Source organism: Marmota marmota, unplaced genomic scaffold (genome assembly GCF_001458135.2).
Source record: "Marmota marmota marmota unplaced genomic scaffold, marMar, whole genome shotgun sequence".
In the NCBI taxonomy this organism is placed as follows: Eukaryota; Metazoa; Chordata; class Mammalia; order Rodentia; family Sciuridae; genus Marmota; species Marmota marmota.
The window spans coordinates 11,761,253-11,787,354 of record NW_025999960.1 but is presented as its reverse complement, the minus strand read 5'-3'; the positions used below and the strand labels follow the sequence as shown (position 1 = coordinate 11,787,354).

The 26,102-nt window shown below is 38.3% G+C and overlaps 1 protein-coding gene across 2 annotated transcripts in view; it reads right to left on the bottom strand.

Moving 5' to 3' along the window:
* The window catches only part of Ano6 (anoctamin 6), a 196,445-nt gene that overhangs the window by 149,318 nt on the left and 21,025 nt on the right, over positions 1-26,102 (bottom strand). The window contains exon 2 of one of the 2 annotated variants that reach the window (XM_015493241.2): positions 5,814-5,876. The exons of the other annotated variant lie outside the window; for it this stretch is intronic. Within the exon in view, the coding sequence (XP_015348727.1) occupies positions 5,814-5,876 (63 nt within the window). The remainder of the gene's footprint in view (positions 1-5,813; positions 5,877-26,102) is intronic. 2 annotated transcript variants of the gene reach the window in all.

Below are 26,102 nucleotides of genomic sequence, written 5' to 3'. Positions count from 1 at the left end.
TCCTATCAGATGAGTCTCCTATAGGCAGCATATTGTTGGATTTTTTTTTTAATCCAGTCTACTAGACTATGTCTTTTGATTGGTGAATTTAAGCCATTAACATTTAGGGTTACTATTGAGATATGGCTTGTATTTCCAGCCATATTTTTTTTATTTAACTTGATTTGTTTTTCCTCTTTGATCAGTTTTTCCTTTACTGTACTACCTCCCACTGTTGGTTTTCATTGTTATTTTTCATTTCCTCTTCATGTAATGTTTTGCCAAGGATGTTTTGAAGCAACAGTTTTCTAGGTGCAAATTCTTTTAACTTTTGTTTATTGTGGAAGGTTTTTAGTTCATCTTCAAACCTGAAGCTTAATTTTGCTGAATTCAAGATTCTTGGTTGGAACCCATTATCTTTCAGCATTTGAAATATGTTGTTCCAGGATCTTCTAGCTTTCAGAGTCTGTGTTGAAAGATCAGCCGTTAACCTAATGGGTTTACCCCTAAATGTAAACTGCTTCCTTTCTCTTGTGGCTTTTAAAATTCTCTCCTTGTTCTGTATGTTAGGCATCTTCATTATAATGTGTCTTGGTGTGGATCTCTTGTGATTTTGCACATTCGGCATCCTGTAGGCTTCTAGGATTTGGATTTCTATTTCATTCTTCCTGTCTGGGAAGTTTTCTAATATTATTTCATTGAACAGATTGCTCATTCCTTTGGTTTGGACCTCTATACCTTCCTGTATCCCAATAACTCTTAGATTTGGACTCTTGATGCTATCCCATATTTCTTGGATGTTCTGCTCGTGGTTTCTTATCAGTCTCACTGTGCTGTCTACACTCTTTTCGAGATGATATACTTTGTCTTCATTGTCTGATGTTCTATCTTCTTTGTCTTCGTTGTCTGATGTTCTATCTTCTAAGTGTTCTACTCTGCTGGTGATATTCTCATTTGAGTTTTTAATTTGGTTTTGTTATTTCCTTCACTTCCAGGATTTCTGTTTGGTTTTTTTTATATATATATAACCTCTATCTCCCTGTAGAGTTAATCTTTTGCTTCTTGGATTTATTTATGTAATTCGTTGTCGAAGATCTTTCATTGCCTGCATTTGCTGTCTAAAGTCTTCCTTGAGACTCCAGATCATCTGAAACATGTATATCCTGAAATCTTTATCTGACATTCCTTCTGCTGCAGATGTTACCTCTTCTAATGTTGAGTTGTCCTGCATCGTTTGTGGTCCTTTCTTTCCTTGTCTTTTCATATTGCTCACGTTTCTTTCCAGCTCTATGTGACTGTTATGTTCATATTTTTCCCCTAAATAAATTTATATTGCTCTTGTATAGTTCCAAAATCTCTCTGATCAGCTGCAGAACCGCAGTGGTAGCCACGCCCACTGATAGATGGCGAGTAAGGTTTTCCAAAATGGATTCCGTCTGTTTCCCGCGTAGGGTGTTTGGTGCGGTGGGGAGGTGCTGGGGTTACCTTGTGCTGTGTTCAGAGCTTGTTCAGAGCAAAGCCTCTGCATTCTGTGCCGCCTGTGCCATGCCAGACAACTTTCTGTCTGCCTAGAGTTTGGATTCTTTATGTTGTTTGCATAGAAACCACCAAGACAGTAAAAAGGTATAAAAGAGAAGTATCACTGTGGCTGTTGTGCAAACTAGAGACCATGAGGTGCATGAATGGAGGCAGAAAGATGGTTTAAGATGTGACCACAGACCAGAAATTGGTGCCACCAATATGGAAAGCAGTATGGAGATTCCTTGGAAATCTGGAAATGGAACCACCATTTGACCCAGCTATTCCTCTCCTCGGACTGTACCCAAAGGACTTAAAAACAGCATACTACAGGGACATAGCCACATCAATGTTTATAGCAGCACAATTCACAATAGCTAAACTGTGGAGCCAACCTAGATGTCCTTCAGTGGATGAATGGATAAAAAACATTGGCATTTATACACAATGGAATTTTACTCAGCATTAAAAGAGAATAAAATCATGGCATCTGCAGGTAAATGGATGAAGCTGGAGAAGATAATGCTAAGTGAAGTTAGCCAATCCCAAAAAAACAATGTTTTCTCTGATATAAGGAGGCTGACTCATAGTGGGGTAGGGAGGGGGAGCATGGGAGAAATAGATGAATTCTAGATAGGGAAGAGGGGAGGGAGGGAAACAGAAGAGGCAGGGGATTAGCAAGGATGGTGGAATGTGATGGACATCATTATCCAAAGTACATGTATGAAGACACACATTGGGTGTCAACATACTTTATATAAAGAGATATGAAAAATTGTGGTACATTTGTGTAATAAGAATTGTAATGCATTCTGCTGTCATTTTTTTTAATCAATAAAAAAATGATGTGACCACAAAAGTTACAGCAGTTTCAGGGGCTTAAATTTAGGTGTAGGAGCAAGGATTAGGAAAACCTGGATTTGGGATAGAAGCTAATGAAGAGAATATGAGAGGTGAGAGGCACGGATCATTGTGGCTCCAGGTTTGGGATATGAACAAGTAAGTGGACACAATGTTGGGATAAACAATAGAACAAGTTGAGGTTCAGAAAACAAGCCAAGAATTTGTTTTAAAACATGTAAAGTTTGGGAAGTGAATCAAATAACCAAGTGAAGAGGTGAGCAGGCAGGTGCAAAGCAAGGTGGAGGTATGAAGTAGAAACAGGTAGGTGGAAGTTGTCACCAGACAGATGGTATGCAAGGCTCAGGATGACCAGGATCCCCTAAGGAACAAGTTGAGATGGGGAAGAGGCCAGTGACCTAAGTCCTGGGCACTCCAAAATTTAGAAGCCAGAAGAAGAAAATAAACTAGAAAGCAAGTGAGTTTTGAGCAAAAACTCAAGATGAAGTTGCATCATGGAGCCAGGGAAAGAAACCCAGGAAGGAACCATGCCCAGAGCTACTGAGATAAGCATGAGCTCCATGGGAAAGTGCCAGGAGCCTGTGTGACTCATGACAAACGAAAGTGCTCTGCCATATCATCCCTCACACATAAGTGCACTTAGACTACTTAATGATCTGAGCAGCGGCTCTGTTCATTAGCACCATGGCTCGGCTTCAAAGGTGCCTGGTCCCTGGGCATCCTCCTGCAACACGAAAGGCTCGAATGGGCAGGCTTTGCAAATGGGAAGTGATTAGCACTTGCAGCAAAGAGAACCAAGTTTGTGAGGGCAGGACAGAACCACTCTAGAGGCTTCTACATTTTTTTTAACCCAGAGCCTGAGAGAAGAAAATGAATAGCAATTGAGTCATTATTGTTCATGTTTCACTCATGAGGAAACTGAGGCACCAAGAGGTTACATGACTCACCCAAGACCATACAGCAAGTGAATGAAAGCACCAAGATCCTCAAACCCAGGAATCTCATGGAAAAGAGCAAATTACTGACCATTTTGCTTTGCTGCCTTTCCCAAACCAAATGCATAGTATTAGTGTCAGATCACAAAATTCTATGACAAGCTGACTTTTTAACCAAAAATGGCCATTCTTCCTTCCCTTTTAAAATATTTGATTGTTAAATAAAGACTGAATATATTCAAGGTATGTTATGTGACTTCATTATACACAGTGTAATGATTAACACATCCGTCACCACTCATCCTATATCTTAGATCCCCAGAACTTACTCACCTGTAACTTAAATGTTACATCCTTTGACCATATCTCTTTGTTTTCCTTCCTCCTAATCCCTGGAAACCATTATTCTACTTTTTACTTCTCTGAGTTTGACTTTTTTAGATTCCATGCATAAGTGAGATCATGCAGTATCGGTCATTGTCTGGCTTATTTAACATAATATCTTCTAGATTTGTCCATGCTGTTAAAATTGGCAGGATTTCCTTCTTTTTATGGGTGAATAAAAAACTAAGTGCCACAATTTCTTTCTTCATTCATCATTAATGGACACATATTGTTTCCATATTTTTTCTATTGTGAATAATTCTGCAATGAACATAGGGGCAAAGATACCTCTTCAATATCTTGATTTCATTTCCTTTGGATATACAGCCAGAAATGGGGTTTCTAGATCATATAGTCTTACTTTTAGCATATATATATTTTTTAGGAACCTCCATACTGTTTTCCATAATGGCTGGACAATTTATATTCCCACCACCGGTGTACAAGCTTTCCTTTTCCTCCACACCCTACCAACACTTGTTACCTCTTATCAACTTAGTGATATGAACACTAAGAGAAGCTAAAAGCCAGTCCTTTCACCAGCATGATAAAGTCAATAACATCTCTTTTGGAGACTTCTCCACTCTCATGCCATAGAGGCCAAAGAGACAAGAATACTGGTTCTGTTTCTTGGTAAACAGGTGCATATACATCTAGTCACTTGAAAAAACTGATGTCAAAAAGTCCTAACTTGAAGGGCAGTTATAAAGATTTGATGGCACAATATAAATAGAAGCACTGAACACAAGCCCTGCATACTTAATACACCCTTCTTTCCCTTCTCTTTTAGAATGTCCTGCTGAGCCTTGGAAGTTAGAATAATAGAAGGGGTTACTCATCAATAGCTTTTTCGGTTTGTTCAAGTTTTCATCCAGAAAGGAGAAAAAACAAAGTCTGGAAGGAGGTGGTTCTTCAAAATTTCATGTGTTATTTTTAAAACGTAACAAAAATTTTGTATATTTACAGAATAATAAGAATTGTTTAATATAAAAGGTTTTACATTTACTTCCAACTAAATTACTTTGCTTTTTCCTGAAATTTTTAGAAATATTTTTCCCAACATATGGTGGCTTCATTTCCACACTACCACTTACCTGGGATATGACAACACTTAACAATGCATGAACTTGTGAGGTCTTACTAAGGTTGAAAAGTGGTTTCATACATTTTGGCCATTATTCTCTCATGTCTACAACATCTTAACATCTTGGGAGTTACTACACAACAGCCCAGTCTGCAGTCTTGATTCCAAAAAAATTTAAACTATGAGTTTTCCATCCAAAAAAACCATTACTTTCTATCACACCTATATGGAGCCTCCTGACCACCTGTATGCCAAAGAAACATAATCTGCAATCTTGCTTCCCAAGATGAATGTGTTACAGTTAGAAGAGTAACATAAATGCTACAAATATGGAAATGTTTTTCCAGTAAAAAGACATTGATCAAGAATGATTCTAAGTGAAATGGAATGACAGAAGTAAACAGACTGATTATTTTATCATTTGAAAAGACTTGAATGTATTAATTCAAAGAAGCCAAAGCCCTACTACAGAATATGGCTGCTCACAATGTATTTAGTATAATTAGGAAGATAATTTAGCCCTTAAAACATATTTTAATGAACTAGCATTATTTTCATCAGACACTGTTTGTCTTCAGGTAGTGCCATGTTCTCCCTTTCATTATGTGAACATATTTATGTTTTTCAAAGATCCCTAGATGCTGTAAGCACCTTGAGCAACATGTGAAGTCACTGGAATCTTATTTTCATTATTTTGTCATCAAAATCTCTTTACCAAACAATTTTTTTTTTTTTTTTTTTTTTTTTTTTTTTTTTTACCAAAACTCTCTCTCTAAAGGCAGGATGGGAAGTGCATGTTTATGGATCCTGACATACAGCAGGCCACAGACAAGTAGGAAATAAATTTTTCTTTCAGATGCTAGCATACACCAATTAATTATTTTTAGCAAGTCGTGTGGACTAACCAATGAACTAAAAGTTAGAGTTTTAACAAAGATTTTTTGGGACCCTAATACACACCAACTAGTTGCAGACAGATAAGAAAAACTGGGCCTATCCTCCCAAAAAGGTAAGTAAAGGTGCTGTTCAAACACAAAACAAATGATTCTTACCCTGGCTGGATGGGAGGAGCTTATGAGGAGTCAGAAAGGGCCTCTTGGAGGCAGGATCATCACCTGAAGGATGAGGAGGCATCAATAAATACAATAGACAAACATAAGGGATGGTGTTAGGCAGCAGAAAGATCAGTAGGAGGCATCAGACCGGAGTCCCAGGACTGCCTCTACAACAAGTAGGGTCTTACCTGGACCATGCCACCCGACCTTTCTAGGTCTCCTTTTTCCTTATGTATGACATGGAATGGTTAGATCAGTCAGTGGCATCACAACTTTGGGAGCTTTGTAAAAGTACTATCTTTTCCAGAAATGTGGTTTTAATTGGTGGATATCGGTGTTGTTTTTTTTTTTAATATATTTTTTTAGTTGTAGATGAACACGATATCTTTATTTATTTTTATATGGTGCTGAAGATCAAACCCAGTGCCTCACATTTGGGAGGCAAGCACTGCACCACTGAGCAGTAAGTGTTCCTTTTAAAGCCTCTCCAGATAGAGGCAGAAGGATTGCAAAATCAAGGCCAGCCTTGGACAACTTGGCAAGACCCTGTCTCAAAAGAGTTGGATATATAACTCAGAGGTAGAGTGCCCCTGGGTTCAATACCCAGTGCTAAAAAACCAAACAAACAGGATCTGCAGATGATTCTAATCTGCAGCCAGGGCTGAGAATCATTGGATGAGATGATCTCTCAAGTCCCTGATATCTTAGGTCTATGGTTCTCTATCCTTGGTGCACAATAACATCCTCTGGGGAATTTGAAAGAGCCCAGCGTAAACTGCACTCCACACAATAAAACCAGAAGAATTTCCGGGGGTAGGGCTAAAGCATCTATACTATTAAAAGTTCCCAGGCTGATTCAAAGCTGCACCCAATGTTGACAATCACTATTCCAGATACTGTTAAAACTTCAGTTTCCTATTACAGACAATGAAGGATGGAAAAAGAAAAGCTTGTAAGTTTCTCCCTCATTATTCCTGTGTCAAGTTAAAAAGAGAACTGAATGCCAGTGGCCACTGTTGAATTTTAAATGGGATTAACAACACAGTAGGTTGATTTTGGATGTGTGCACCATTCATGTTGATGCAATGACAGGTCACAAATGTCCATCCAAAATGCTCTCAACTCTAAATTTAAAAGTCAGTGGAATACTTCCATAAAATGACTCCATGATGTGTTCTGTGCACTACTTAGTTAGAATTTGATTTGCATGGTTGACTGTAATATGAACATTACATTCTTTACCCTGGAGGTTACTTAAATCCACTTATTAGGCAATGGCGAACTAAACAAACAGTAATTAGAAACTCTGCAGACTACCTTTTAAATCTGTTGCTAAATTATATTTTTCCTGCACCAAAGCCCATACACACAGCATGTCCACAAGCATCACAAAACCAAAGCCCAAGAAATATTTATGTTAATAAGGGCATAAGCTACCTCTGGGCCTTCACACACTTCCCTGGGATTCTGCAGGGAAATAAGCACTGCCTTAGAAGAGGACCATTCATTACTGGTATTTCTCACATCTGGGTAAATAAAGTACTGCCCACATGTGGTTAGAAATCCCAGGTGAAAATGAATTCTCCACGGGCCTGGAAATGAAGAACACCGCTGATAGACTGCCTCATTTCCTGAAATGAGTCAGAAATGAAACTAATTCTTCAGAAAAAGAACATCTGCACTGTGGCACAGCTTATAGAATAATACCAGATGATACCTGTGGCTAAGAGGCTGGGCCTGGGGAAGAAGGAGGACTTGGAAGGGGACTGAAGCTATGAACCACACTTAATTTCACAGCAGCATGGTTAGCTTGGAGGGTCTGCAAATCCAATGAGCGGGGAAGGCATCCTGGTCTCCATTGTAAATCTTGATTAGCAGTACCACTGCTCACATTCCATTAGAGAGCTGGCCCCTGGCCAAAGGGAAGCAGCAGCCAGAAAGGATTCATGTGCCCTCGTGGACATGGAGACAGCAATTCTTACAAGAAAAACTATTTTATTTAACTAAAAATAAGCTATATCTGTTAATTATTCAGACAGACCCTTCTTCCTGAGCAGGACTACGGATTAGAGATGACCTCATGCCACCAAGGAAAGACCCTTTCTTCATAAGGCACGGGGAGGGAAGGAATAGGCATATGGTCAGATACTAGGGGTATCAGACTGAAATACCTTTCACAATTCTAGTAAAGACCAAAAAAGAGGAGGCTGGAAAACAGACCATTTTCACCTAAATCAGAGGATGGTTGATTTTATTAGGTGGCTTATCACTATTCTTTCCATCTTGGGTTTTTAAAAGGAATTCAACTGCACTGTTTGTAGTGGCACAGAGGGGTGAACACAGAAACAACCTAAATGCCCACTAATAGGTGACTAGTTGAGTTAGAATCTGATGCATACATGATGGATAGTATGCAGCCCTCTATAACACCAGTGTACAAAGACAGAGCTGTATTTCTATGATACATTAACACATGGGGAAAAAAGAAATCACACCTGGCTTCTGAATAATACACATTTCTGTAAATCTTTTTAAAGAAGTTGCCCAGTGTTGGAGAGGGTTAGGAGAAAGTATTATTTTTCCTTTAAAACCTTTCAATATAGTTTGAATTATCTTTTCATGTACCTGGCTCCTCCCCTTTATAATAATAGACATTAACTTATTAGAGGGCTATTTTTAGTTTCTTTTGTATACTAGTCTCTTCATATATAATTTAAAGCAAATCAATGCTATTTTAAATAGGTGTTATGGAATTATGCCTCCCCAAAATTCATGTTGCAGTCCTGCCTGTCCCTCTGGATGTGACTGTATTTGAAGACAGGGCCTTGGAAGTGATGATTAAGTTAAAATAAGGCTAATGAGGTGGGGCCTGATCCAATCAGACTGGTTGGTGTCTTCATAAAAGGAGGAAACTGGACCATGGAAAGGGACACTGAGGGCATAGGCACCCTGAGGAAAGACCAGGTGGGGACACAGAGGAAATAGCTACCTGCAAGCGCAGGAGGTGCCTCAGAAGAGACCAAATGTACTGATACCTTGACCTTGGCCTTCCAGCCTCCAAGAGGCACCAAGAGGTTACGTGACTCACCCAAGACCACACAGCAAACAGCTGTTGTTTAATGGCCCTGTCTATGATATTCTGTTATGGCAGTCCCAGAAAACTAATGCAATGGATAAGTAACTGTAACAGTGGTCCACTTTATGCTTTGGAGATAACCCTTGCTGCTCTGTCACTACAACTTATTTTTTAAATGGACATGTGTCTTTCTCTTCCTCTCTCCCTGCTCTTCCTCCCTAATCTCTCCCCCTCCCTAATCTCAGGGGAAACAGGATTACCTTTCTTCCCCATCCTAGGCAGATTTGTCTGTCCTTGAGTACACACTCACCATGGGCATCATATAATCCAGACTTTGGGGATAGTAACAGAAGACCTCAGAAATGACTCCCAAATTAACAAGTAAATTACAACTCCAGACAGAGAACACATGGAATGTAACCTTTGAGTACCTCTTTAAAAGCCTGTGATTCTGATGGGCAGAATCACAGCCTTTTGGACAGGAGTCCCCTGCATTTCTTCTCGGCTAGCAAAGTAATAAACCTTCTTTTTCCTTTATCTCAAAATCGTGCCCTCGTTATTGGATTGACATGGGGGACAATGACCGAGCTTTCGAGAACACAACTACACAAACGCAATTCAACTAACACCATGTAGAGACAAGCACTCCTAAAATTCTTCAGGGAGTCAAAAACCCACTCTGACAGTCACAGTGCTGCTGGTCCCATTTGGCAGGGGAAGAAATTGGGGCTCATGGTGCTTTGACTTAATCAGGTTCACTTATTAACACTCCCAGAGTCAGGACTGCAACAAATTTCTATTTCCTATTTTCTATTCCTCATTCAGGACTGTTTCTACACGTGCCACTTGTCTTTTATGGCATTTTAAATAAATCCCACTATTCAAAGGACCAGAGCCTGAGTCACTTATTGGTGACTTTTTAAGGTTTTGCTTATTTTCAAAAGGCTTTTGTCTGTGCTGATAACTAATGAAAAAGAAGATGTCAGAGTAATATTAATTTTAAAATGTAATATTAATTTTAAAAAGATGACGACTTCCCACCAGGGTTAAAAAAAATATCTAGAAAACAAATGATACATCATGTTTGTATGTCAATCTAATTTTTTAGACTTTAATATATGTGATCTCAGACCACAATGCAATATATTAGAAGAGATATGGTAATCCAAGGCTTAAATTTATTTACGTAATTTTATGAAATTCTTACAAATTAGTCAATCTTTTCTTTAAAAACAGGAGTTCAGAGAGCTCAGACTTTGCTGGTAGTCTTTAAACTATGAAAATAATCTATAAACTTATAGTCTTTAGCCTATAAATGACCTTTAAATGTTTTAAGATCCAGTCACCTTAAAGATCAAAACCTGAAAGTTAGTATTTGTTACAATCCATCCAAGATGCAGGCATTCAGAGAAAAGTAGGATCACTTTTGCCTTGCTTGAAGGAAAAGTTTTGCTGAGAGCATGGGGTCCAAGCTAATCTGGAATTAGATACAGGAAGTTTAAGTGGTTTTATGTCCAGGTTTGTCTTATCACTTTACAAATTTTCTGAAGGCAAGAACTGTATTCCTAAAATACTAACAGGGTACCTGACAAATAGTGAGCATCTGTCAATGCCAGGACAGGGGAAGCCGGTGGGAAAAAAACACAGTATGTTCACCTGAGGGTAAGTCTGTACTACGGGTTCTTGTAAGGAATTTGTATAAGATTAACGTTCTATAGGTTGGCCCTGATTTCTTTAAAGTTTGGGCTTTATCCCTACGCATTTCAGAGTCCAAGAAGGTGTTTCTGGAGGAGAATATTACTAGGGTGCAGAATGAACTAGAGGTGACAGGAAAATGACAAAAAAATTGAGGTTATCAGAAGGCTAACTGAACATTCATTTGAAGAAAGCTTACTAATCTGTAAAATGGGCATCATACTACCCATCTTCATAGGGCTATTGTGAATATTAAATGGGATAAGGAAGGCCAAATACATAACATGAAGCCTAACAGTAAGCACTTAAGAAAATGTCTTGCTCTTATTATCACTTGTTATTATTCCACACTTCAAGATATAGAAAACAAGTGTGCAATACAGAGCCATGGTCTATGTCCCTTCAAGGCCTCCTCAAGTCCATTAAACAGAGAATAGCAATGACGCCTGTCTTCTTAGACGAGTGAAGTGTGCTGTATTTATTCATTAGTTCTCCAGAACTTAATGCATTATTATACCAAATCCAAGACAGGATGAAGAGATGCCTCAAATTATCTTTAAAAAATCAAGGTACTCCAAAATCAATTTTAAGTTGCTTTTATATAAAACTAACTATACCATCTAATGCAAATCAGTTTTGAAACACTAAATTACTTGACTCAGCTATAAATTCAGGATAACCATTTTCATAATGAAAATGCCAATGCCTTTTTAATTAAGAATGGAATTGCCAACATAAGAGAAATGAGGAATCATTCCTTTCACTTTGAATGAAAAGGCCCAATAACACTGAATTGTATTGAGATTTTGATTACCAGGAATCGTTGAGAATCTAAGCTACAGGATTTTCCAATTGCATAACAATCACTCAGTATTGGGGCTCTCAGCCTCAGACCAAATTTGGTGCCAAAAGAACTGAAGTTCTTTTTCCTGATTTTTTTTTTTTTTTTTTTTAAATCAAGGGGCCTATGGTCCTAGGTTTGGTGTCACTCTGTGGCTAGGAAGTGCATTGAAAGAACAGCACTCTGACACCAAGCAATGCTAACCATTTTTTGTAAATGTGACCTCAGAAGGAAATTTTACTATACATTTTTAAAGTATATATAAATTAACACAAATGTACACATGTGTATTCAAGGAAAAGCTTTACAGAGTATTATCTATTATCCATTGTGAAATTAATAAATCAGAGGTCTGTGTTGATATTCTGCTCTCAATGTTAATGATCTATTTAAGAACCATTTAATCTTTGGTTCAAGACCAGGGTCCCACATTTACTATGTCACTGGAGGATTCTTAAAATAAGTACAAAATTCAACAAAATTACCCAAAGGGATTGAATGAGAAAGACATAACAGATTACTTTTTTGCCAGAGTCAACAGAAACTTCCCAGTAAACAAAGAGACCAAGATGAAGAGAGCAGTTGGCAGTCAAACAAATTAGTAGGCTAAGAACAAAGAATAGGGAATGCAAACTCACCAGTATAATTTGCTGACTGCTGATAGACATTAGCCAAGACACATGTGTATTCAACACCAAAAACAAGTAACATCTTAGAAGCAAACAGCAGAGAAGAAAGTTAGAAGTAAAAAGTGGGAAGAAAGGAATTCCTTTAAGGAGAGATAAAGACAACATACAGCAGGTGACAGGATAACTAAGTTTATCTTTGAGAAGTAATGTTAGAGGTGGTTTTGGGTTTTTGCAGTTTTCTGTATTTTCCAAAATTTCTACAATGACTCATATATATAACACTTTCAGTTGGAAAAAGATGCCACACAACAGTAGTCAGTGATAGGAAAGTTTAGTTATCAGCAGGTTAAATCCAGGTCAAAATCATTCACCTTGTTATACACTTGATGCACAAGGACAGCATACCATTTGTGCTTCCTTTTCCTGGAGAGAGAGTCCCAAGGCATGCCACTTGAGTCAAAATTTTCCCTTTATTATACTGAAACTTCTCTTTTATTTGTGCTATGCCAGAAAGTATACATTTCAGATTAGATGCACCAAAAATATGTTCTGTCCAAGCCGGGAAGCAGTAATTGATAGATGTGTTGGACGTACAAGTGCCCACCTGGATCGCATTCACAGCTGTTTTCAAGATATCTACTCTGCCTCAGCAAACACCAGGTTCATCATATTTGTGATATTTATGGGTAAACTAGAAGCAAGGATTTCCAAGTCACAGACTCAGTTTAATGTCAGACAGACTGATGACTGCCACTTACCATCCATGTCATCATGAGCACTCCTGACCTCAATGTCTTCTCAAACAAATGGGGATAAGAATAACTATGTCATGAGTCTTAAACAGGATATTTGCAAAATCAGAAATGGAGAATCCAGAGTGTTGACAACAGGAATTCAATCCCTATCATTAGCTACCTTCCTTTTCCCTCTTTAGATCAAGTGTTTAATCCAGAAAAGCAACAGTGAAGCGCTAAAAATAACCCACTATCTATAATTAATAAAGTTATCAAGATAGGAGTATGGGAAAATATTCTACACTCCTCTAATTTGTTCCTCAGAAGCCCTCACCATAAGGTTCAAGACAGTTTTCCAATTCTTTGTTCCTCAATGACAGAGGAATCAGAATTTTCTGTGTCCCTAATATGCCTTGAAATTATGAAGTCACTCTTCAATTTGTAGTTCAACATTCCCATTTTAAATCTTGCATTCTTTTTAATATATTTATGGGACCTCAGAGCCCTCTGCAAGTTCCCTCCATGTTCTACTAGCTAGAATCCCTCAGAGCAGAGCTAAGCATAGAGCATATGATCATGCAACCCCTGTGTTCAACTTTGAAAAACACAACAGAGTATTATGCTTCTGAAGGTTACTCGACTCTGGGTGACTGATGGAATGCATGGCATTCCTGAGACAGATCCAAGTGTCACCTACAGGGCCCTCCAGGCCTGCTTAGCAAACTTTAGGCAAACTTTGCCTTGAGATTACCTACTTTGATTAGCAAACTGATAGTATCTCAAGTTGCAACAGATCAACACTGCACTGAGCCTCACCCCACTTTAAAGAGGTCCCCTTTCTTTGCAAAATATCGACTCCCTGTCCTTGATTTTCCTTGAGTGAGTTACTAAATGAAGGATAGTGGAAATCTTCAGCTGTTTGGGATTTCCTTCATGCAGGTAAATGGTATGAACAGAACTCCACTACCCTCAGGCTGGAAAACACAAGTTTACTCTTTCAGTAAACATGTACATGAGCTCAGTACTAAGTACTTCAAGAGTAAGCCACTCCTGCCTTATGGAAGGAAAAATATAAACAATCTGTCACAGTGCAATAAGTTCTAGAACACGGGTATACAGAGGGTTATTCAGGCTGCACACAGAGTAGAGGAGGAGGATGCAGAACTTGCCTGGGCAGGATTCTAAGAGCTGCGTAATTCACACATCTCTTTACCCGCTGCTGGGGAATGAATGAGCTGACCTACAGAGTCTCTGGAGGCTTAAAGCTTTTGCAGTCTTTTAATGAAGTCTATTTAATATCATTGCCATTGAACCTTGGTTACTGTACTTGCTTTCCTGTTCTCTTCACATAGTCACCTCCTCAGTTTATTTTCAGAATAAAACATATGGTGCTTCCATCCTCTCTCCAGTCTTTCAACCTCATAATGTTTCCTGCCCTGGAGAGCTGCTTTCACTACCAGCGAAAGAACACGATAATGGCTTCATTGGAGCAAATAAAGAGGCAGAAATGAGCCTGCTTGCTGAAAGGAACTGGAAAAGGGTGTATGGAGCCATTATCAGAAGCCCCATTGTGACCAGGCCCTTGGTGGCTCCAGCTGGTGAGTTCCTGCCCAGCAGTTGCCCAGGTTCATCCCTGCCAATCACAGCTGGAAACAGTTTATCTTTAAATCATTTTCTGCCCCCTGCTCCTGGCCTCACCCATTTCTAGTGGCTTACTTGTCAAACAGTGGTTCTTAATCTTTCCTAGATCATGCCATCTTTGGCAAAATCTGGTGAAATCCAAGGACCCTCTCCCCAGAAAAATTCTCAAAAGCACAAAACACAACTTCTGGGAACAACAACAACAAAAACCTAAACCCATGCACAACATGCACAAATACCAAGAGGGGACAATACTGTTCAGCTCAAATATTTTTGATCTTCTACCATGTGCCAAGCAACCAGGAAACCCCACCTCAAATTCAGCTCCTCCTCATCCCGAATGTCACACCTCTCTCCTAGACCCTGCCTTTGTTCCTTGGAAGGCCTCTGCAGGGAGCACTTGTACCCCAGTTATCTGCCCAGGAAACAGCTATCCAGTAGTTCAAGCATCACCTCTTGAAGGAAAATCATGAAAACATTGTAAGCCTATCCCCCAACTCCCAAAACAAACTGATTGCTTTCTTCCTTCTGCCCCACGGCACTCCATAGGTGCCTGTAGTAGAGGTCCTACAACATTCATCACTCCCATGTAGTTACAAGCCTTTCTCCTTCAGTTAAACTACACACAACCAGAAGGGCATAAGCTGTAACTTAATTATCTTTTATATCCAACTTCTAGTAAAGTCTCCATCCTGGGAAAAAAAAACATTTTATTGGAGGAAACAGACACAAATCAGATACTTTTTTTTTTAATATTCATTTTTCAGTTCTCGGTGGACACAACATCTTTGTTTGTATGTGGTGCTGAGGATCAAACCTCGGGCCGCACGCATGCCAAGCGAGCGCACTACCGCTTGAGCCACATCCCCAGCCCCACAAATCAGATACGTTTAATATAGGCATCCTGATGCTTAACCTGATGGAATGAGCACTTACAATAAATCTAGGAGTGATAGTAAATCAGACAAAAGTGAGGTAGACAGTCCAGGGGACAGCAAGACAGTCTGTGCAGGGAATTCAGTACTTCAGGCTTTGTAGTGATCAAAAGATAGGCAGAGAGAAAGTATAAGGGATGAAGAGAGAGAACTAAAGAGGGATGAGGTGAAAGGGGGCAATGAGTAGGGTGCAGTGGAACTTGGATTTATTCCACAGAGGTGAGAAGTTCCTGATTTCACCCCACTTTTTCACTTAGAAAGGTACCAAATGATTATGGTAGAAAATGAAAATACAAACAAAAAAACAAAACCCCAAATATGTAACCTCATCCTATGGAGACAAACACTGTTAATCTTTTTGATCTTTATGTTATTTAACCATGATCATGGTTGTGCTTTGATTTTGTTAAAATGTATTAAGCCTTTACAAGGCTAGATACTGTGCTGAATAAACTATATGCCTTAAATAATTTAATCCTCAAAATGATTCTTAATAATTCCCAGTTATTTATTGTAATTCATTTTTAAGAAGAGGACATAGTGAAGCAGGGAGGGAGACCAACTATCCAATACCACACAGCTAATAAGTAGCAGAGAAGAGATTTCACTTTAGAAGAAGCTTCAAAACTTCTGGGATTTATTTATTTATTTTTGCTTTTTGTTTTTTATCTTGGTTCTTCTCACTTGCTTAATTTGTAAGATATATGAATCAGTTTTTCCAATATTCTCTGAAAAATATCTTTGGGATCTTGACTAGCAGTAGAATAATCCTGGAAAAATGGACTTTACTATGTTGTCTTCTCATAGAAGAGCACAGAAAACCCATGGCATTTATTTCGGTCTTCCCTCAGTCCTGGCAATGTTTATAGTTTTCCTCATTGAAGGCCTGTAAATTTAGGAGGGTGAAACATGCAGAAACATGCTTTGGACAGAAAAATCTAGTGACAGTATGGAGGAGGATAGATCCCTGAGAAGACTGGAAGGAGGAAATGCAAACTAAGAAGTGGTCACAGATAATGCAAGACACAAAACCCTAGAGCCCTGGCAGAGACAGCTGGGAGGACAGGAGAATGACTCAGAAAACAGAGGGCAGAATTTAGAGGATGTGGTGTCAGCTGATGTGGGGCAAAAAGAGGAAGCAGTGCGGCATGAGGAGGAGAGGAAGTAGGGGAGTCTGGGTGAAGAGTGGATGCCTTCAGGCAAAGAAAAATGGAAGGGATACATTTTCCAGTGTTCCTGAGGGAGAGGGATAATGATGTCAGCTGTGAACATTAAATTATGGAACACATTCCAGAAGCATACTTTCTACCAGGTGCCTTCCTAAGTACTGGGGATCAGGGCAAACCAGAAGTCACAGGACAGGTGGAATGGGGTAAGAGTAAAATGGAGGTGAAGGTTCTAAGTTCCAGGAACAGGGCAGAACTGATGAACTGCAAGTGTGAATGAGATCGTCCCAGGAAAACAGGCACAGTAGAGGGAGAAGAGGACCAAGGTTAGCACTTAAATTAAAAATGTTTTAAAGTTGGGCACAGTGGTGCAGGCCTGTAATCCTAGTGGCTCAGGAAGCTGAGGCAGGAGAATCACAAGTTCAAAGCCAGCCTCAGTAACTTAGTGATGCCCTAAGCAACTCAGCAAGACTGTCTCAAAATTTTTTTAAAAAAATTAAAAAGGCTAAAAGATGTGGCTCAGTGGTTAAGCACCCCTGAATTCAGTCCCTGATACTAAAAAGAAAGTGTTTTAAATGGAGCAGAGGAAGCAGAAGAGCCAAGAGAAACCAGATCTCAAAGGCCAAGAGAAGAGAAGGACTTGAGCCCAGACTGCCCTTGGACCTCTCAGAAAGAATGATTTCCTTTTTATAATTCGGAGGTCACTCGACCAATTTTAAACATTAAACAAAATCACATAAAAAGTTCATGATGAGGGTAAGAATTTACATCTCCTGGCTGTCTCTCAGAGCTTTATCCACCGGCCATGTGGAGTTGATGATTAATATTCAATAGGAAGTAAATTTATAATCATGTGCCTGACATTCAAATGTGAAAAGAAATGTTTTCTGGTCAGTACACCAATACATTAACATATCTCTAATCTAAAATACATTTATGCATAATTTTATACATTTTATAAATTTCCTGGCAAAAATGACAATAGAACAATATATTTTCACTGCTATACGAAACAAAAAAGAGGAAAGAATGGTTCAGTTAATCAAGGAATTTAATAAGCTTTATAATAAATATCAAACAGTCATTACTTGGGCTATATAAAGGGTGGATGAGGTCAAAAGATGATTATACTAGTAAGAGTTTGTGCCCATATTTATTCTCTGTCAGTTACTTATATTTGCATAAGTTTCCTCTATTCATGAATTTTTTTGACTACATTAGGATGCAAGAAATCAAATTTGTTTCTTCTGATTTATATATGGGCAGTAATAATAACATTTTGTAATGATTAATAGGAATAACAATCAAATAAATGCCTTTCTTGGGTACCAATGCAATGACAGACAGACAGATATGGAAATAAATTATCTGAACTGCCTTAGGTAAATGGGGTTGGGAAAGCTAGGGAAGACCGGAATCTAAAATAATTATTGTGGCAGTGCTTGATGAAGTCAGAGAAAGCAAAACAAGGTGAATTCTTCATCTTTTGTCATCTTTATTCACAGTGTGTATGTGTATGCACATGTGTACACTCAATTTAATGGCAACCTGATTGTAAGAAGAGATGCAGTAACTTCAAGATTATAGTGGGGAAACTTAGGACCAGACAGAGATGCAAGAACCATTCATCTGGGGAGCTGACAGAGTCACAATTTCCCTCTTCATAATTGCTGCCATTACAATATGTGTTCTAGGGCTGGTCCATTAACTATTATGGTAGAAACTAGTGAGGACCAACCAGTTTGGGGTGAATAAAAAGTGTTTTTTCTTAATAAAACAAAAAAGACTTTGAGATGATTCTTCCTAAAGTAAGAAGTCTTTGATTCTCCACTGACTTTAAGAATAATGTCCATGGAGGAATGCCCACTACAACCTCTTCTAGAGATAGTCCTGCTTTTATCAGAGCAAAGAGTTCCAAGGCAGGAGGTGGGCTACTGCAATGGGAGCTCACCTTGTATGAGTATTCAAAGGTGACCAAAATTAAGCACTGCCAACAGGTTAAACAATCAGTACCAGAACAATAAAAGGAGGAAGAAGAGAACGGGAATAAATGAATAAATGATAGGAAACAAGTTGCTATGAAATTAAAAATCCTCATCAGGACTTGAAAATTTATGGTAACAATTTCTTAGGTTTTATAATGCAAAAGATATTTACCTCTGTATCCATAATTGCAAATAAAAAAAAAAAAACCCAGTTTCTAAGCAGGTACAGTGGTGCACACCTATAATCCCAGCAACTTAGGAAGCTAAGGCAGGAGGATAGCAAGTTAGGGCCAGCCTCAGCAACTGAGCAGGACTCTTTCTCAAAATAAAAATAAAAAGGGTTAGGAATGTAGCTCAGTGGTAAAGTGCACCTGGGATCAATCCCTAGTACCTCAAAACAAAAGTACTAGCTCCTTCTCAGGCTATTATAAAATGAGAGTTTAAAATTTAAACCCAATCTTAAATGTGGTTATTTTCAAATGTGACTATTTCATGGCTGCCGTTCAGATAAAAACATTGAATAAGACAATAGAATCAGGAAATTTTGCTTTTATGCATTTAAATATATCGAGTTTATTTGTTGATAAAAGAACTTAGTCATAGTGCATATTTCTACTTAATTTTCAACTGGTAACTAGGTCTAATTTTTTATATTTGTAATTTTGGAAAATTTTCATGATCCATTTAATCACAGTCTACCTAGTGAAAAAGCTGAATGACACTGTTTTATATTTTCTCCACCAAAATGTAATAAAATTTAATTAGCCAAATTTAAAAACACAACAAAATTACTGAAATGTTATTTTCTAAAAATAAACTTACAATGTGACAAAAAGTTGGGTCTATGGGATTAAGATACAGCTTGGTGCCTACAGCTTGGTACTGGGGTCCATCCCCAGTACCCACCCATATACACACACACACACACACACACACACACACACACAAAGTTCTGAGAAGATGTTGCCAGTATCTGTGAAACCTTCAGCAAATTGCGCAGTCCTATGAAGTCCCGATTTCTGGGAGACAACAGAATGTAGTAGTAAAAGGCATGGACTCAATCCAGAGGCTTAGTTCAAGTCCCCATGCCCACTCCTCCATTTTGCTGATTTATAAGCAAGTTATTTATTCTTTCCCTGCCTCAGATTTTAGCCTGTAAAAATGGGATCCTAATAGCACCCACCTACCAAGGTTGTTGTGAGGAGTAAATGAAATGTGCTTAGAAGAGCGCCTGCCACACGGTTGTACTCGCTAATTGAGGACTGGTTTACTATTATATCTTTACCATTATCACCATCAGTATCTCTAACTATCATCTATTTTACGGACTTTCTGTGAAACAATTTGGGTCTGATGAATCGGTTGGTAAGAGCCGAGTATGGTTTTGGTAAAATATAAAAGACTACTGCTAGTCAAAAACTGGGGAGAGGTAGTAAGGGGACTGGACTTGGGTCTGCTGATGTTGATATTCCCTCTTCTTATGGTGACCCCAAACCCTGGCTTTTTTTTTTTTTTTTTTAGCAAACTCTACCAAGTAGTACAAATAGGACCATAAATAAATAACCTACCACATTTCCCCACAGAACACAACAAAAACAAAGCAGACATATTCAGAGCATCCAGTCTCCTAGTTTTGTGGCCTAGATTCTTTTGTCAGTGATGACTATGTGAAAACAGGACAGGAAAAGTTATCTTCACTGGGCTGATGTTATGGATCTGCAAAGACACAGTTGTCCCTTAGTACCTGAGGAAGACTGGTCCCAGGGCCCAAATCTTTGGGTGCCAAGTTCCATATATAAAATGGTAAAGTATCTGCCTATAACCTATGTACATCTTCCCATATACTTTAAATCATCTGTAGATTACTTATAATAACAATATAAGTGAAATGTTAATTGTTGTTATACAGTTGGTTGAATCTGAGGATGTGAAACCTAAAGATCAGAGAATAGACGGCACTAACTCCCTGGGCAATAATCACTAACTACCCATCCTCCTCTTTCCTCCTCTTCTTCTCATATCACCTTCAGGAGATATGGACAACTGTATTACAAATTTGGGTTTCAGAATTTTGGAGAAACCTTGGCTACCCCTCCAAACACAACTCCTAAATCTTTACCTGGTGCTTTTTCCTTTCTCTACTATCCACATCCACCAAACTTCTAACTCATTAGACTGGTAAATTTGCTGAAATTATTATATGGAGAGTTATGAAGAGCTTTTGCAAATCTAAAACATAAACCATACATTCCTAGTCCCGTTATTAGGGTTATTAATATGCAGTCATAGAACTAGCAAGTTGGGAGGTTCTATCTTGCTTATAACCTAGTTCAAACCCCACATTTTACAAAGGAACTATGATCCCAGTGAACACCTATAACCAAAGTCATCTAACATGTTTATATAAGTTCAGTGGAACACCTTAATTATGCATCCTCCTGTTTTGAGGCCTTAAATCTTTATCATAAGAGGTTATTCACTTAAATCAGAATTCTTAGTATCATTTATCTCCCAACTTGTAATCATATGCTGATTTAGGGATCATACTTAAAATTTTTAAATCCTGTGTTTCTTCCATGGACCCCAATTGCACATTTCCTCATTAGTAATGACATCAACATGACTCTCATAAATTATTCAAAACAATAAATAATTTTATATGATTAAGATTTCTCAATTCTATTTTCTCTGCTCTGCAACTGGATCCATGGCTGGGGGCCTGCAGGGAGGTAAGAAAAGCAAGCTCTGGGCTCCACTGACTTCAGACGAGAAAGCCTGGTGGGAACACGCATGAGCAGGAGACTCATTACGGCTCCACTCCTTTTCCCAAGATATGCTCTTCTTCTAAAAAGATAAACACACTCTCTGACACTCACTAGAGGGATATCTTTCATTAGCACATGTTTAGCAAACTAAACATGGACCAATGTTTAGTCAAAAAAGGACCAATCATAAACAAACAGGTAAATAGTCTTCCCTCTCAATTCTGTGGCCTCAACTTCTACATCTCCTACCTAGGTTCAAGTTGGTGGACTCAGCCTGGGAGACCTTCCAGACAGTTTAGTTGGGCCAAACTCAAGAGTCAGCAGTTGAAAATACAAAGCGTCTGTGAAGAAAGAGGGGACTCACCAGAGGGATGCAACCCAACCTCAGGATGTGTGTTGTGTAAGGCCAGGGTTCATTCTGATTAGTAGATGCCTATACCATATTGGCTGTGAAATATTTTTTATTCCTCTCAAAATATGCTGACAGACATTAGGTACCGTCATTTATTTTCTCTGTATATTCTCATTTTCTTCCCATGACAATGTGATATTTATACAATTAAACAAATATGATACTAAATAACCTGAATTATAGAATGTTCCCTGCCCCTGCAAGGGCCTAGATATATGTCTAGCAATAAAACAAGTTTTTTGACAGAACTAAGAAGGCCAGCCTGTTTTAAAGACAGACACGATAAGCCCTAAATAGGGCTGTCAGCATCTACCAAGAATAGGCAAGAAAAACTCAGTGGTAATTTTTCTCCTTAAAGAAGTCTCAAAAGAAAGAGACTGACACCCAAATGAGCCAGGAACCATGACAATCTCCTACTATGTGAATCTTTCCACAAATCCCCAAGTTGACTTGGAACAAGAGATTAATTTAAGATCAGAGCCTTACTGTAACACGCCCCTCAGAGCCTATACATATATCTATCTTTAAGTATGTTGATGACAAAACTAGTGTATATATACAAAATATAATGAAAATAAAATAAAAATTTATAAAACACTGTTCTCCCCACCACTTCCATACTGTTAACTTGGAATCTTTGGGGGGGAGGGAAGCAAGTATTATTTTGGCTTAATAGAAAATAAATTGCTTCAACAATACTACACTTCATGGGCCCCGAGTATCAAAATTCCTTCATAGTGGTAAAAATGAGTATTTAAGGAGAACACTGTCAGCCAGATTTTGGCATGTGCCTCTGCCTAAAACTGAGGGTACCTCACTTCTCAGAATAGTAGCTAATCAAACAAGAGTTGAAAATATTACCTTAGTTTTAAAAATGTTACCTAGACTCCAAAAAAAAAAAAAAAAGATTAAGCTTTTTTGGATATATTTGTGTTTCGTTTTTTCTGAAATATTTGTTTAAATAATTTTTTAAAGACTTTATACCACCACCTATTATATTCAGGATAAATATAGGACTCCAGGGGAGAGGAGTTCAAAGTATTTAACTTCAAAAATTATGGAAATACAATGCATAGAATTGAGCAGCCAGGTTGTATATCATAAATTGCTGTTTACAACTGTGGGGTGTGGGGGGCGAGGAGAGAGAAATTGATTAACTATGTGCTCTGCCAGGTGAAGCCAGCACTATCATGAGTTTCTTTAAGCCAAAGAAAAGGTAGGGAGAGCCCTGTGCCCTTTGCTCCAAGATAAGTCCATGGAAAGTGCTCTCAAACTGTTTTTTAATATTGCAATATTCTTTATATCAATACAAACTGTTTTTAAAAGCGTGAGCAGGAGTTGAGGGACCATAAGATAGGTTAAACAAATAAAGGTGTAAAAAAATCAAATGAATAAACTAAATATAATGGGCAAGGAGGGTCGGGTATTAATTTTGGTCATCTCTCTCTCCCATAGGACATAAAAAAAAAAAAGTCCTTGAATCCTTGACAAGTGAAAGAGCCAAGTTTAAAACAGCAGTTTATGACAGTTGAACCAGCTTTATCATACACAGTGAATGGGACTATCCCAACTTTAAAGCATGATCATTAACTCCTAGAGACACTTCTCATTAGGTTACAGAGGTTATATCCCCTCCCCTTGAATCTAGGCAGGTTTGAATCTGGCTTATCCAATAGAATATGATGGAAATGGTGCTTATGACTTGCAAGACTCAGCCTTAAAAAACAATGCAGCTTCTGTAGGAACTTGGTGCCACACCCTGAGGTTGCCATGCTGGAGAGGCCTCCTGAAGCACTCTGATGAACAGCCCCCACTCACCCAGCCCTCCAGACATCCCTGGAAAGGTTTCAGAAACACGAAAAAGCTATCTTAGGCCAGATCATCTGCCAGATGCACACCACTCAGCCAAGTTCTGGCTGAATTTCTGTAGAAAATCATGAGAAATGATAAAATGGCTTTTGGCCTTAAACCACCAAGCTCTAGGACAGCTTGCTATGTGGCAATAGAGTATCACAGACTTTGGAAGAAATGCAAAGATCTAATTTAACACTGTTTGCTTTTGAGGCAACAGAGACCCAGACTGGTTAAGTACTGTGTCCAAGATCACTAGTTGTCAGGAGGGTTAAACAAGAACTGGATCTCTAGGCTCTCCACTCTGTTCTTTCAAATAGCTTGCCTTGGTTTCATCACCTTTTCACCATTTCAATTTGTTATTGCACAAACTCAAGAAGTACCAAGGGCATGTTCACAGCAGTTCTATCTTCTTATTTTTAAATGTCAAGGATAATTACAACATACTTCCTTTTTTATACCTTTACGGAAACACTTTCCCTAGGTAAAACTGGGGAAGAATTACCAACTAGAGAGCACACAATAAACCTCTGATCAAAATCTGCATCAGTAATGCAGACTAGTGTTAGCCTCGGAAAGTTCATGTGAAATTTCACTTTCCCTTCCTTTCCACAAGAAATATGTCCAAGTGAACACCACTGTTACTTCAGCTTCCTGGTGACATAGAGCTAATGTTTTACTTCATTAGTTAAGACAATCTATGCCCTTGTAATAGATCTAATAACCTAGCCCTTGAGTTTTATTTCTTCAGCTAGCTAAAATATACATTAAAAGATAACATTGAGCTTCCCAGGGTTGGCCTTTTGTGTGAACATATTCCAGAAAACATTTCAAGTCCTCTTTAGGCTCCACATGAACTTGAAATTGCAGATTCACAACTTGCTCTGTAAGCAGCTTTTCCATTAGATACTTTAGTCTTTTGGATACTATGTTCATTAATTGGTAAAGAAAAGGAAACAATTCCAAAGATACAGAAACAAGTCTGGAAGCTGTTTAAAAAGTAGGAGACCAAGATAACAGGTACATGCAGGCAACTAGTGCATTGTGAATAACTAGACATCATAGACCTAGATGAATTATCTAGAGAATCAGATTTCATTCAGATGCAGCTTTTCTCTAGATTTACATGAAATATTATCAAGATTTTTGAAAAAAAAAATCAAGTTTATTGTCTGATATTCTCTTCCTGCCTTAATTAACCTGAATTCCCTATATCCTATCCTGAGCATGAAAAAGAACTCCTTAAATGCCTTAAAATGGGAACATCTTGCCTTACGAATGACTTAGTCCTCAGTAAAACACATTGATTTTCAAATGCATGACAGCACATTCAAGTATAAGATATGCTAAAAAAGATTTTCCAAATTTGCAACCTTCATAAACTTGCAGAATATTTAATAACCTTGATTCAAAAAGGCAGACAGTAACCCAAAGGAATAAATGTTTCAGAAGAATTACTCAAGATGAAATGCTGATTACAACTTAAAAATATTTGTGAATATTTCATGAACATGATACAGTTAAGTAAATGCCCTGTGTGACACACTCTTTCCTGGATAATGGTTTTTTAATCATGGAAGTTGGGGTTCTACTTCTTTGATATGGAAACTGAAGTTTCAGATCAAACTAAGGTACTATATTTATAAGGCATTCTGGTTCCGGGACATTATAGTAGCAGGGACAATGCTCTGCATAAGCCTGTAATCCCAAACCTTTCACAGAAGTTCTATGTGGTGCCTCTGGCAGGTTATGACGACCTTTAGACAACTTAAAAACAAGATAGACTGAGTGACAGGCTACATCACTGGACTGCAATCCTGACTCAGGGAAGCAGCTTCCATTTCTGCAGTGCATTCGTCATCAAGAAGGAAAGCATTACAGACGGCAGCCTTAAAGTGTCTAAGGCTGATCGAATGGGCCCAGATCATACACCCCTGAATTGGAATGAAATTCTAAGACTGACTCTATGGGGACTCATACCTGCTACTCAGTGGCACAACCCTTTGTAAAATGATTTTCGCATTTTGATCATATTTGATCATATTGATCATATTTCTTCTGATCAGCTTATTCCAAATTTTTGTTTTGTTCCCCTAAAAAGCTCACTTTTCATTTTCATATATTTTCTTTGCTACCTCATCTATATCCCCTATAAATACAAATGAAAATTCAGCTGTACAACTTGGTAGATGATTTCTTAACTACGAAGCAGGACAGCATTGTGACAGAAGTACAGAGTGACTCTGTATGTGGGTTTCCTCATCCATAAAGTGGATGCCCTGCCACCTGGTCATGATTGTTCTAGGAACCAAGTGAGACACAAGTGCTTTTGTTCATAGCAAATTGCCATAGCTACACAAAATGAAACTGTTACCACTACATACTTATGCCAGGAAAAGAAAGGACATTTATAGTAGCATTTATCAAATTTTTTCCTTCTGTTAACTCATTGATATACATCCAGTTGGCCTTCCACTTGGTGATATGTTAGCAGGATTTTCAAGTGAATGAAACAAATCACTGGAATGAGATGACGTAGATTAAGAAATAAAATTC